The 14,890-nt window shown below is 46.5% G+C and overlaps 1 protein-coding gene across 1 annotated transcript in view; it reads left to right on the top strand.

Annotated features, from left to right (window-relative positions):
• Nucleotides 1-14,824, top strand: part of st6galnac3 (ST6 (alpha-N-acetyl-neuraminyl-2,3-beta-galactosyl-1,3)-N-acetylgalactosaminide alpha-2,6-sialyltransferase 3) — a 75,692-nt gene extending 60,868 nt beyond the window's left edge. The window contains exons 4-5 of the mRNA XM_072688374.1: nucleotides 4,945-5,052; nucleotides 7,303-14,824. Coding sequence (XP_072544475.1) covers nucleotides 4,945-5,052; nucleotides 7,303-7,492 — 298 coding nt within the window. The 3' untranslated portion in view covers nucleotides 7,493-14,824. The remainder of the gene's footprint in view (nucleotides 1-4,944; nucleotides 5,053-7,302) is intronic.
• Nucleotides 14,825-14,890: the final 66 nt, after the last annotated feature.

Raw genomic sequence — 14,890 nt, 5'->3', positions numbered from 1 at the left:
CCAGGGATCCTTCTCAAATTACACAAAGTAACTTCATTTATCTTCATTATCTTCATCTTCATCTTCATTTATCTTCATCTTCAGTATCTTCAATTACATCAGGTAACCTACTTAGATTACTCCAAGGTACCTGCCTTGTTTATGACAAGGTACCTGCCTCAATAATGCCAAGGTACCTGCTTTGATTACACCAAGGTACCTGCTTGAATTAGACCAAGGTATCAACTTCAGTTACACCAAGATACCTGCCTCGATTTCGCCAAGGTAACTGCCTCAATTACGCCAAGGTAACTGCCTCAATAATGCCAAGGTACCTGCCTTATTTATGCCAATGTACCTGCTTCAATTACACCAAGATACCATGCTTCGATTTCTTCGATTTTGGTAACTGCCTTGACAACTTGAAGGCTTCATAGCGCCTCTGATTGCTCTTTCCGCCGGCCGGTTGATTGCATTCGTGTTCTGTTGACTACACACCAACTGATGTAGGTGACAGCTCTGAGTGTAATACAGTGTGTCCAACTTTCCTGCTGTTGACTAAGAGAGGAGAGAGAGAGGCGAGAGAGAGGCGAGAGAGCCGATGCTCCTCCATACCCGTACTGGACTTAGCTTTTCGAGTGTGCTGACAGAAAGCCTTGGGAGGAAATAAGCAGAATAGTGCCATTAGCCGTTAGCCGATAGACTTCAGTGGACGGGCGTCTGCTGACCTGGCTGAAAGTCGGCCGAAGAATGGAGTCGCTACAGTAATAAATGGGCTGCCTTTGACCGGCGTCCGTCAATGGCCTCAAAGGTTATTAATAGATTTCAGCAAAATGAAAGTAAACACAACTGTAGCTCGGAGGAACACTCTGCCCGCTCTAACGTGTCAGGTAATAATGACCGTACTTTGCGGCATCATTAAAATAAATTGGTTTGGCCTGCTTAAGAGCAGTGGCAAACAGAACCATTTCCCCCAGGCTCCATGCCGAATGTTGTGGCGGATTCGTCCCTGGGGAGAGCGGGGTTATAGGCCTACTTTCAAAGAGGAGTCATTAAGCTTCTGTTAGGCTTGCCTGTTATGAAGCTCATCAGTGCTAAAATCATCGGGCGACAGACCTTCGCCCGGGTTTCTGTTAGAAGTGCGCTAATTGGCGAGTGCTTAGGTGAACCGTATTACAGGGGTTCCGACTGGAGTCTCAGCTGCACTGTGATCCAGTTCTGGCCAGTGGAGAATAACACGGCAGACTGATTGACTTGGAGGGGGTGTGAGGATCCTCCCTTGTCTTTAACTCTGTGGTGTTTTAGCCTGAGACAGTCAGGCACCTATAAAGTCATGTGATTCAGTAAAGCAGTTCTATGTATATATATATATAACGTGTGAAGTCTCATTAAATCTCCGACTCATCAAACCTTGTAAGCAATAGTCTGAAGATCTGAAAACAGAAGTGATCGACTCCCACAAGGCAGGGCAATGTTATAAGGATAGTGAAGCCTTTGTAGCTCTACAGTGCAGATTGTTGTTAAGAAACAGCACTTCAGGGAAACTGTGGAGATCAAGATGAGATCTGGAATATTAAGAAAACACATTGACAATGGTGGCCTCCGAGTGGTCCAGTGGACTAAGACGCTGCCACTATGATCTGAGGATCATCGGCAGCCGGTTGGTGGATTGCTGTTAAGAAATGGAAGGTTTAGGGGACATGTGGAAGTCAAGATGAGGTCAAGATTTCTTCCTTCCCACAGCATTTCCAGTGTGATGTTGGTCAGTGCTGGCATCTGTTAGCTTGTGAGCTGCACTTTTGTCTGAGAGCGTTGGCTAACTTTCGATGCTGTATCAGCGGTAGTTTAAAAAAAGAGGTGGTGGTTGGGTAGTGTTGGGGCATTGCTACTGATAGGGGGAGTTCACATAAACTGGCCTTCCAAATTTGGTAGAAAAATGAGTCAAGAAGGTGGTGTAGTGTTCCAATGTGCAGCATTGCTTTCACGCGTCATAAACCATACCTGTGATCTCGTCACAAAACTAAACACTGGAAATATGCTACAGAACATCTAGAGAAACCAGTGTTGTGGACTGATGAAGGCAAAATGCAATGTTTGCAATTAGCAAAGGTATGTTTCTGAAAAGACCACTTTGCCAACTGTGAAGCATGACTGTGGATCTGTAATGTTTTAGGGCTGCGTTGCTGCCAGTGGCATTGAAATACCAGCAAATCCACCATGCTTTTGGATTGGCCTTTCAATCCCCTGACCTAAATATTATGGATCCTGGGCCTCCATGGATTGTATCAAAAAGCTTTGGGTGGCAATGGCCTTGTCACCAGTTCACTGGTTGGCCTTCCTTGGAGCACTTTTGGTAGGTACTGACCACTGCATACTGGGAGGGAACACCCCATGTTTGATGTTTTTTCGAGATGTTCTGACCCAGATCTAGTCATCACAGTTAGTTTTTTGTCAAAGTGTCTCAGATTCGTACGCTTGTCCATTTTTTTAAGTTATGGACAAGCTGGCTGCTCACTTGCCGCCTAATATATCCACCTCTTATATCCACTATATTACCTCTGATAGGAGCCACTGGAACCAGATCATCAATGTTTATCCACTTCAGTTGTCAGTGATTCTAATGTTGTGGCTAATTGTTGCCATTTCGATATAATCTCCCAGCGATACCGGGCAGAATGTAATGAAAATCGTTTCCAGAGACGTGGCCAGGTCAAGGTTCAGCGTCTCTGAAATCAGTGCTTTTAAACTGCTCCAGCTGCTGGATTGTTGGCCATTAAAAAGGCATTGTGTTTCCCCAGGCAAATCATGCCACACTTAAGGCTGAACAATGCCGTGGCGACTGGGCCTAGATAGCAATTTAGCGAGCCAGAGTGGCACTAGGTGGGAGGAGAGCCGGAATTAATGTCTGCACTTTAAAGCCAGGCTGCTCTGTTCCACACAAAGCTGCTGCCAAATGGATTTAGCCATAGGTTCCCATCGCTTCTCCAAATGGGTGTCTAACCGGCGTTTCCGTCTAGATGATTGGCAGTTCACGATGGGGACTTGAAGCACAGCTCATATCCCCAAGGTTGCGGCGAATATGAAGGCGTAGCCAGAAGACGAGCGATGTACGCGTTGACGCTGGGCCAGGGAGCATGGCAGGTAAAGCACGGCGCAAGGCGAGAGGCACGGTACATTATTTACTTTGAGCGCCGTTCCGACTGTCAGACTTCATTTCTCAGCTACTGTTTATTTCCTGGCCGAGAGATGCAGAGGCTGCTGTGCCAGTGTCAATCTCCATCACTCTCGCTCAGACCGGTCAGGCAGGCCCACTGCAGGGGCAGTTCTTCAGCCCACTGTTGCTCTCTGGCCTCTGAGCTGGCAGAGGTTTCATTTCCAGACCTTCTGTGCAACACGTTCTACGTTCTTTGCTGCAGTGTTCTTTTCTTATGAAAGAGATTTCTGTAATAACAGCAAGAGCAGTGTGGAACTTTGTGGACTGTGACTGTAACTCCCAGGTCCACTGGGAGCGACTAGGGAAGGTGCTTTGAGCTGGGAAGCTTCATTTTGTTTAAATTGTCTGAGGAATGGGCTCCACAAGATCTCTGAAGGTTTCCCGTGGTATCTGCTACCAAGACATTAGCAGCAGATCCTTTAAGTCCTGTAAGTTGCAAGATGGGGCTTCCCTGTGGATCGCATCAAAGAACCTTGTCTGTCTGACCACTGCATACAGGAAACCCCCCCACAAGACCTGCCTGATATTCCAGTCGTCTAGAACATCACAGTTTGGTTCTTGTCAAGGTGTCTCAGATTCTTACGCTTGTCCATTTGTCCTGCTTGCAGCTCCACCATCACCTTCAAGGCCTGACTGTTCACTGCCTTCGCTGCCTAATACACAGTCATATCAGAATATTATGACCACCCCTGGTTTAGCATTAACTCTGCCATTCTATCAGCTCCACTGACCATACAGGAGCACTGTGTAGCTCTTTAACTCCAGACTGTATCTGTTCTCCTCAATGCTCAGGACCCCACAGCACTGACCACCACAGAGCAGACTGGGTGGTGGGTCATTCTCAGCCCTGCAGTGATGCTGACTGACTTAGTGGTGGTAGTGGTGTGTCTTGAGCTGCTGGTATGAGTGGATCAGACACAGCAGTGCTGCTGGAGTGCTTAAACACTGGGTCCACTCACCATCTACTCTAGCGGACACTCCTACCTTACAGATGTAAAGTCAGAGACAGAAGCTCTGTATCTGTTGCTGGACAGTTCCTGATCCTGGTCATACTCTAGTCCTTCACCGGTGCCCACAGGACAGTGCTGTCCACAGGACGACATTACTGAGGGGTTAAACAATCCCTGCTCACTTTCCATATAGATGAACTGCATGAAGGGTACTGTGTTTCGAAGGTGAGGAACGTGTGGTTCTCCACCATACAGGCCCTTTAAATAGTAATAGAAATGGAAACGACAAGAAACAGCACAGCTTTTGGCTTTCAGGCTCTGGTGATGGACAGACAGGCCGTTCTGAGGAACTGCTGCTGTCAAGGTGTGATAACTTGTGCATACAGATGTATTAGGGATGTATCGCTGGTATTCAGGTTTACCCTCTGAAGGAGGGTGTCTCTGTTTCTCCTGGTTACCCCGGCCTGACAGCCCGTGTTTACTGCAGCTGTGTCAGTGCGGAGCGCTGTCAGCATGCACTGCCATTAACCCCCGGCACAGACGTCTAGTCTCGAAGCACTGTGCTGTCACTCTGCGTGACGCATCTCCCGGCGACGGGGACGCAGCGATACTTTCACCTGAGAGCGACAGAGAGGGAGAGGGAGTCGCTCGCTGAGCTTCACATCCGTCATCATGAACCACTTTCTTTGAATGTTTTATTGAATGTTGCTCCTCGTGATTGACACGTGAATGGGGTCCTGTGAGCCGGCCAAGTTCCAGTGCAGACGTATGGACTTTTATTATTTTTTTTTATGTCCATAGGATCCAGTCGGGGTCGTACCTGAGCACCGGTTGGTTCACGCTCATCCTGGCCATGGACATGTGCAAGGAGATCCGGGTGTACGGAATGATCAATGACACGTACTGCAAGTAAGACGTTCTCTGACTTTCTCTATTCATTGTCCAATAAAAAAAGAGGTTCTATATAGAACCGTCCATCAGTGTGAAAGTTCATCCAGATGATTACTGGAGTTCTAATGGTTCCACCTTTACCAAAGAACCCCTGAACACTAGCACGTGCTGCACCCTAAGCTATTTGACATATTTCAGGTGCAAATTCAATGACGCCCAGTTTTCAACAAAATCACTCAGTCCCCTCAAGCTGGGACGAGATTAGAGAAAATGACCCAGTCAGAACTGCTCGCGGTGGCGGGGAATAGAACCAGACGTCCGAAGAGATGAATGCGCTCTAAAAATAAGCTTCCTTAACAAAAAAAAGTTATTACATCAAATGGTAATGGTTATGAATGCGCTGCCTGACGCCTGGGCCACTGATTTACCAGAGCACTGGGGCTAAACTCCATTCATGGTGGAGGGATACATGCAGGGCGTTGTGAGGTAAAATAGTCGCCTAAGTAAATGTATTATATACTCAGAAGGCAAATAGTGGTGGTAGCATCACTGGTGGGTTATACTGGGTTGTAGTCATGGCGACCCCTTCTTCCATTAATCTCCACTGTAGAGAAATCCTGGGGTGTTTTTTTTTTTTTTTTTTTTGCACCAAACCCCCACTCTGAGCGTGCCGAAACCAGCCGAGTTCATATGAGGACAGTGTACCACCAGGCTCAGCTTCAGACCCACGGGCACCCCAAAGAGCTGACATTTTCAGCCTGTTTACTCACTGTTTAATTGGGATGTCAGAACAGTTCCACCGAGCGTCTGACGACTTCATTTGCCAAAGTAATGAGGCAATAACGAGTAACAATCCTGAACAAGCCGGCAAGATCCAGGCCTTCAACATATTCTGGCCATAACGCGCTCTTATCGTTTTCCCTTGTTGACCATCCTTGAGGGGTGATTTCTGCTGGTCTTGTTCCCCTCCTGTGCATGCATCTGTTCACTGCCATAACCACCATGAGCCTCCCTGTCTTTCCCGCCTTTGAACATCAAAGAAGTCTCTGACCTAGTTGTATGGCCCTTAGTTATGTCTGGAGATATAAAATCAACATATTTTACCACCTCCGTACCCGTGTTTTAATGAGGTGGGTACTTCTCGTACTTCACCTGAAATGGGCCCTCGAGAGTGAATTTACAAATTTCCACCACAGTTTGGTTGTTGCAGATCTGGAAAAAAAAAATCTAAATATCTCCAATAAGCAAAGCGTGAGATGGTGTGATTAGTATGTTTGTAAGTAGCCATTATCCTCTCTGCTGTTAGAGTCCATTAGGCATTCCGCACTCGCTCCAAAACAATGGGCCGTTTCATTTTATGTCGAACCTCAGCCACCAGCGTAGACGGGAAACGTGGGGGGTGGCAAACGATGGCCACTACAGAGTCATTCCGATGCCAGGCGGTGCAGGGGGAAAGTATCTATTTTATCATGATGTGTCGAGCCATTGTAGCAGTTGACCCCAGTGATTTACCCATAATTGAAATTCAACAGGTGCAGGTAGAAGGTGGGGCAGGGGGAGTGAAATTGAATTCATTTGTAACGTAGCAGGACTCAGTGTAGTCGCTGAGATGAGGAAAAAAGAGTAAAAGGGACAGTCGGTCGCTCTTCAGGAGAGCAGTTTGACTCGATTCAGCAATTCTGATCTGGTCGGGTTGAACGTAGAATCTATTCAGAACTAAAATGAGATGATGTGAAATTTTAGGAGTGCTGGAGAAGAAAAATGGAAAAACATAACATACCACTGATACACCTTTTAGGTGTCTGGGGGATCGTAAAAATGGCCTTCTGGACACAAGCCTACCTCTCTAACCTTTAGGCCTCTTGCGATCCACCCTGGCTGATCTTTGTCTGGCAAACTAACATGTTGGCACGTCATCCACTGAGGAGAAAAGACCTTGTTTTGAAAGTGACAGGGTTTCATTAGTATGCAATACTGCTCATTTAGATCATTAGCTCATCTGGGGAGGAAGCCTCCATTAACTCCGAAAGGTAGGCAATCATACTCAAACTACCCGACACACTCCGTGTCCCCACAGACAAAAACACACAGCTAACATCATCATCTCAAAGTGTGGGAGTGTGCTATTTCAAGCTAGATCCAGCATTTCCTGACTCATACTGGCTTAATACCGATACCTGGCATTGGATTATTGCCATCTCTAAGAGTGATGGTCTCTAAAGATGTTTTTTTTTGTCTGTCTTCCCTTTCCCCCTGCTTCGCCGGCAGATCCGAAGGCTACAGGAAGGTGCCGTACCACTACTACGAAGCCGGAAGCCGTGACGAATGTGCCGAATACCTCCTGCACGAGAGCGCCCCCTATGGCGGCCACCGTTTCATAACAGAAAAGGCTGTTTTCGCCAAGTGGGCTAAGACCCACCCCATTAAGTTCTTCTACCCAGAGTGGCAGCTGTCATGACCAGTGGGGGTCAACGGCTTCTCCAGGAAGTCTCAAGCACTGAGGCCTGTCGGACCCATACACTCTCTCTGTCTTAATGCACAAACAAGTAGCCAAGCACGGGCCGGGAACATCACCGCAGACCATATATGTCCTGTTTATCTGCCCTCTGTTTAAAGAGAGAGTTGCTAGTTTGTCTCTGGTATAGAACTAATGAACACCTAATCGCAGTGAGACCTCGCATGTTCTTAGGGACGTTGGTTTCAGGACAATCGAGTAGCTAAAGTAACAGATCTCCTGTGTCCTGTTAGATGCTGTGTAGACCGCCATCTTTTATTCTTTGCCTTCTCCGGACAGGAGATGATGTCATTCAAGGAAAGGACACGGTTGAAGAAAGCAGCCCTGACAGCGACAGAGCGTAATAGGAGCCACCGATTACCTTTCATCAGACAGATAACCCTTCGAGCATCAGACGAAGGTTGGAAGGGGACCATATTCAATTAGCCTAAATGGGTCTGTACTGCTCTCGGTTCATCTTGGGTGGGCTGGAGTCAGTCGTGTGCATGAATCCAACATTAGGCAGCTCGAGCTGGTTCCCCTTCAACCTGATTTACAAACTTGAGCCCCTTTTACACTGGCCCTGTTTCCTGGAATTTGGAGGTAATTTAATGGGAAGGGAGCCGAAATGCCTGATAAACAGACTTGGCAATTTGATTGAGAAATGAAGGACCACTTTGCCCTTTCTTTTGAGGATGTCATCCAAGTAAATGATGGTTTAAGGGCTCCAATCAGGGCCGCAAAACTCAAATCCCCCCGTTACCAGCCAGAGTATCCCAGTACAGCCCAGGTGTTGAATGTGAAAGGGGCTTTGGTTTCACCGATCAACCAGCAGAATCATCCAAGTTTTCATGAAGAATCTCATGGGAAGCAAAGCTATGCCAGCTATCTCTTCCTCTTCTCATCGCCTGAGCTTTTCTTACAAAGATGGTCGTCCATATTCTTAAGCGTTTGTAATCAGCTCATCTGTCTCTTTCTGTCCTAACTAGAGCATGAATGCAACGAAGAACGGACCCTGATCCCTCTAAACTGAGACAAAGGTATTCACCTAAGAGTATTCACCTAAGATTTAAGATGGAGGATACCTTTGAGAAAGTCTTTGTGTTACTGTTAAGTTATCGTCTATGATGTGAAAGCAAATGCAGGCATTTGTTAGTTGACCTCAAGTCCGTTAAAGACCGTTGTTTATATGTGCCACAGCTTGCGAGCAAGAGCGATTTTTGTCGAGAGTGCAATAATGCGACGGACATGACCTGAGGTCTTTCCATATGTACTGTAGACGGAAGTTGCTTTCTCGGTGAGAGGCCGGTGCAGCATATGGACAGCTACACGGGAAGCTCTTTTTTTATGTTCTGGAAGATTTTGTGCCTGTATGACTTTGTAGCCAACGTAGTAGACTCTGTGCAATGCGTTCGACCTCCCCATCCGCCTTCACTCCGCTTCCCTAGGCCTTATCTGCCTAAAGCAAAGACCACTGTGGACGTAATCTCTCGGCATCCCTTCGAGCCTGCCCGGACAAGGCGCGTCTCTTATGAGGAGGCAGGCCAGTTGTTCAGCTACCGTAGCTAAGTGCTGTAGCAGCATGCTAACCAGCAGACGATGCAGCGGCCCGTGAGGTAACCCCACCCCCACCCCCAGCTGGAACTTCTGTAGGATGGAGTCATGCTCAACATGCTCAGCATGCTTTTTTACTTTCGTGTAGTTTTATAGCAAACACTTCTGCGTAGCGTAGCGTATCTTTCAGCTTGTGATTGTCACATTCTCCAGCAGCCTTCACTTCGTACTTCTGCTAGCGGTTTGAGGTCTCAGCTAAGCGCTCAATCGACTACACTGCAGGAAGCGGAATGGCCGATCGGTTGCATCAAGGAAACAGTGGAACTCGCTAACCGAAGCTTTGAACTCAAGCCTGCTAGCATAAGGCGGACAACTCTGAAATGCGTCTTCTAGAGGACTTAAACGTCCTCTGGACGTAGCTCTTCTGGCACAAGCCAGGGGTCACACTGGGACATGTATTCCTAACCAGACTGGATCCAGGATTTTCACTTCTGTTTAATTTGGGTTTAACTTGCTAAGGAAAACGAAGCTAATCCAGCAACAGTGCTTTTTCTTTCTTAGCATATTTGGCCTCGCTACACATTTCAGGTCGCAGTAAGTCTCTCAGGCCCTGTTCATACTTGGCATTAACAACCGCCTCGAGTGATCACAAGTGGAAAGCGGGATGTGCACCTGTTTAAACCTTGCATTTCCATGTGTCTCGAAAGCACATCTACATTGGATTGCGTGACCGGAACGCAGATAAACTCCATATAGTGGTTCTGTATAGTATTAAAGAAGCACCCAGTTTAGTTGTAGCTCCGCAACAACACTGATATTTTCTCTGTTATCTCCATTTGTGAAGACCTACCGTTCCTCTCATCCCGTCTTTACTGCTGAATTACACCTGGTTAGACACCAAACTATGGTGGAAATGCTCGCTGTTCTACCAGCGAGAGGACCATCCTCCTCTTTTTTTTGGTTCTAAACCAGCTCTGAGCGGCGCATTCAGTTCTGAACCAAGGAGGAGGCTAATGCTAACGATAATGCTAATGCACATACACTAAGTGATCGGTCAATCAGTCAGAGGTCTGTCAGACTGGACTGTAAGATATTAAACACTATAGTGTTTAAAAAGTTGCTTTAATCAAAGTAAATCAGATTCAGATCAGATCAAAATTTAGTCTGATTGTAGAAACTGGTACCACAGCTTACCTACGTTGTGGGGCTATGTTTGTTATGGAAACATAAAAATCAGATTGGTATGGGCTGATACTGAGACTCTGATCGGATCGGGGTACAAACCTTGATCAGACATCCCTAATTTTTACTGATTTCCACGCCAAGAAGCGTTTTACCATCCAAATGGTTCTTTGAATTATCATGGCTCCAGAGGTGGTTGGAATGGTCAGATCATAATGCGTCTTCAAGACCCATTGGACCGTGGCTCGCACCTGTACCTTCCGCTTTCCACTTCAGATCAGGTGTTCATCACGGCCCAAGGTGAAAGTCAGTGCCAGGCGTGAATGAGGCCTGATGCTCCTTCTTTACTTCACACAGTTGATGCCTTCTCACAGTTCTGTGGCAGCGTTACTTCTTGTACATAAGCCAAGAGCGTCAGTCTGTGAATGTTCAATTCTCTCAGATGTGTTTTTGTTTAGGTCTCTGAGTCCATTTCAGATGTTCGTGTGTTCTTTTGTCGAATGTCTTAAGTGCTTTTTTTTTGTTTGTTTTAACCTTGTAAGAAGGTTCATGTTTTAATCGTAGAGTTTTCTGAATTTCAAGTGTCCTTTTTTTATTTGTATTTATTTTTTTAAACTCTGGTTACATTTAGCTGTTGCGTTCGTCAGCTCAGTTTAAAGACTGAGTCATTCTCTCTTTCGACCCTCACGCAGACGTGAACGTAAGAAAACCAATCTGTTTTCGCTAACGAGTGCTTTTGTCCCTCCAGTGTTGGTGCAATCTCGCCAAGGGTCAAGTGTTCATCAACCTGCGTTGTGGAGTGTTTGAAAATTGCCTTGAAATCCTTTTAGAAAATGAGCTTCTTTTTTCGCTGGTTGCGTGTTTTGACATTTAGTTTTTTAAGTGTGAAAAACAATCGGCTTCATCACAGACAGAGAGCAAAAATGTTTCAGCTCATTGACGGACGGCTCCGCTCAGCCGGGTTCTTCGCTCCAACGAGCTTTAATGAGCTGTCGTGTTAAAGAAGCACTGAGGTAAATTAACTTTTACTCTCCATCAATACTATCTTTGGCTGTTCCGCAGTTGGGAATCTTGTGGAAGCCTAAAATTAATATTGTGACAACCCGCCCCACGCCGAGACAACCAGGAATAATTTCCCTCTCGAGGACGACGTCGGGATTATTAGAACGGTACCTATTTATGTCAGAGACGTGTGAGGTCTCTATTTGCACTTCAGACGGTGGCGGTGGAAACGTGCTGTAATTTGATTCGATAATTCCTGACTTGTAGCTCAAGCAGGGGCAATTCTATGGAAATGTGTAAAGGGTCATTCTACCAAAATGGCCATTTTGGTCAGCATATTTGAACTGGTCCATGTACAGGTTTTCAACAGAAGTGGAATACTGGCCAATTTAAAGCCTCAGGGAACAGAGAGTTCCAATAGAAAACGCAAAGCAGAAATCTGATCAAACACTCCTGAAACCTCCCCAAAAATGCACTCCTCACACCTCTCTGAGAACGGTCTGGGCGTAGTCTTAATATTCAAATGTGTGACCGACAAACTGGCATTAGCTAGAAAACTCAGATTTAGGTTCCTAGGGGCTTTCAACTGCAAAATACAACCCTGTTACCAACCTGTTTCCGAGCTCAAACAACGTTGGAAAGGTCTGGGGACACAAATTGCCCATTTTTCGAAGGATGACCCAGGTAGCACAGCCCAAACCTGGGCCAAACCTGGGCCACATCTGGCCAGTTACATCAGTGATACTGTATTGTCTGGGTAAGGATTGGAATTTGATGCCTTTTTAGACTTTGAAACAAATGAGGAACTATTAGAAGTGCAGATAATTCATAACAGAACATATTATTAATTGTTAATTACGGTTATTTAAATAACCAGTAAATTATCAGTAAATTAATTGCACTAAATGTCCAAACTGCACACACACAGCTTATATAATCTCTGTAGAAAAGCATTTGCAAATAGACCAATGAGCCGTGCCCAGGTCACCGTGCCCAGTGAGCAACAAAGACCTTCCAGCACCGGACTGTGGAGCAGTGGAACTGTGTTCTCTGTAGAGTTGGAGCTCCATCCAGTACCTTTGGCATGTGTTAGCGTAGCTGCAGTAAACATCTAACATCAGAACCTGACCGAACTGATGCTCTCGTCTTGCTGAACGCAATCAAATCCTTCTCACAGCAAATGTTCCCCTTCCCAGAAGAGTAGAGGCTGTTTCTTCAGCCTCCCTTCCACAGGGACACTCCTGCACTCTTGCACAACGTTGTTGGTGTCTACAAACCTTTGGCCAAGTAATGTACATTAGTACAGTATATTAAACCAATGCAGTTGTAACTGTAGACTTTACAGGGACTTCATGGTTGAAAAAGTAACGCTCGTGTAGAGAGCTCACGCTCCATTCCCCAGAGCAGCAGCAGCATAGCAGTGATCAATAACCTGGCATCTGAAATTAAGAGACCTCAGCATGATTAAGAGTTCCCATTAGGCTCTGCTCACTACTTCATTACTACAAAGGCATGATAGAACCCATTTGTGGCTTGGGGTGTTCTGCTGGAGTGTCCTGGTGGTCCAGACCGGCATTGAACAGATGGGCCGTGCCTGGGCAGAGAGGTAGGCTAGGCCACGCCGGGTCCATGCTTTAATGATTTTTTTGCTGTGTTCTGGGAAGACGGCTGGCCCAGGCCGTTTCTTTTGTGGACGCCTTCAGAGGGTGATCGATGTGGAAGTGGCCTATTCATTCATGTGTAAATGAAGCGTGGAGCGGTGGAGGGACGTGAGCATTGTCAAAATCTGTTCCTGCATTGGTCAGAAAACCATGAGAGTACCAACAGAGTAATCCCCTGAAGATCTTCCTGAAGATCTTCTAATTCCCCTGCTGAACAATCCAGCTCTAGACCAGCTTCTGCTGGTGGCTGCTTTCAGATGGTCTAGGCTGGTCTTAAAAAGACAAGGTGGTTGAAAAGCTAAACATCCAGAAGAAAACTGTCTGGTTTCTGGACATCGTTCAGGCGACTGGGGCAGAGTTTCTACACGTCGCTCAGACGACCGAGGGCAGAGGTTTTGAACGTTGTTTAGACGGCCGAGAGCGGAGTTCCTGAACGTCGTTTAGACGGCCGAGAGCGGAGTTCCTGAACGTCGTTTAGACGACCGAGAGCAGAGTTCCTTAACGTCGTTTAGACGACCGAGAGCGGAGTTCCTGAACGTCGTTTAGACGACCGAGAGCGGAGTTCCTGAACGTCGTTCAGACGACCAAGGGTAGAGGTTTTGAACGTCATTTAGACGACGGAGGGCAGAGTTTCTGAACGTCGTTTAGACGACCAATGGCCGAGTTCCTGAATGTCGTTTAGATGATTGAAAGCAAAGTTCCTGAACGGCATTCAGACGGCCGAGGGTAGAGGTTTTGAACGTCATTTAGACGACGGAGGGCAGAGTTTCTAAACGTCGTTTAGACAACCAATGGCAGAGTTCCTGAATGTCGTTTAGATGATTGAAAGCAAAGTTCCTGAACGGCATTCAGACGGCCGAGGGTAGAGGTTTTGAACGTCATTTAGACGACCAAGAGCAGAGTTCCTGAACGTTGTTCAGATGATTGAAAGCAGAGTTTCTAAACGTCATTCAGACGACCGAGGGTAGAGTTTCTAAACGTCGTTTAGACGACCAATGGCAGAGTTCCTGAATGTCGTTTAGATGATTGAAGGCAAAGTTCTTGAACACCGTTTAGACAACCGAGAGCAGAGTTTCTGAACGTTGTCACTGCCTGAGAAAAATGAAGGCTGTTGTTTTCAGTTAGTCATTTATTCCAAACAGCGGCCTGCAGTTTCCGCCCGAACTGCTCTCTCGTCAAGTGTGCGGATGTGCTCGGCCGAACAGATGGTGCTACCATATGCACCGCGCCACCACCTATGCCTCAGCGCTAAACTCAGTCCCATTATCACAGCACTGCTTTTCTGGGCAGTCTAAACGACATAAACAGCCACTTTCCCCGAGAATACTGTCATGGGGCTTCTGTCTATATTGCCGTTCCAGCCCGGCGTAATTAAACTGGGAAACGACCTCCCATAGCTGACATTTCTGACGGCCTGTGCACGCCATGGCCACTTTATTGGAAACCCTTAACTTCCACCTTGCTGGTTAACACTACAACACAAAATTAGAAACACAGATTTTGTGTCCCATCTAAACGGGGTTGAAGGAGGAGGAGGGGGCAACAAGTGCATGACAGTAGATTGGCTACGGTCAGTAATGGGACACTTGATGACCTATAAGGTGGGTGGAGCTGAAGTGGACGGCGAGTGGAACTGGAAGGAAGGTGAGTGACGTGTTTGCCAAACAGTTAGATCTAGGATATTGGAGTCATGCTGTTTGTATTGGGTTTACACTTTGTCTCGTTATTAGTGGTTATCGGCTGTGCTGTACAATATGACCAGTTTGTCCTCTGTTGGTGTATTTAACTGTGTGCTGCCTGTGTTGTCATTTACACTATGATGTTTCTGTAAGGAGGACGTATGCTCTGTTCATCACGTTCTATTTTGTACACTGTGTTGCTGTTTATATTAAATGAAGGAAACTGAATAAAGTGTGAAGCTTTCTTTGGTGTCTGCAATTATTAAAACTGTCAACTTTGTGTC

Source organism: Salminus brasiliensis, chromosome 9, assembly GCF_030463535.1.
Source record: "Salminus brasiliensis chromosome 9, fSalBra1.hap2, whole genome shotgun sequence".
In the NCBI taxonomy this organism is placed as follows: domain Eukaryota; kingdom Metazoa; phylum Chordata; class Actinopteri; order Characiformes; family Bryconidae; genus Salminus; species Salminus brasiliensis.
Note: the sequence above shows the minus strand (reverse complement) of the source record. Positions and strands in the feature narration are given on the sequence as shown.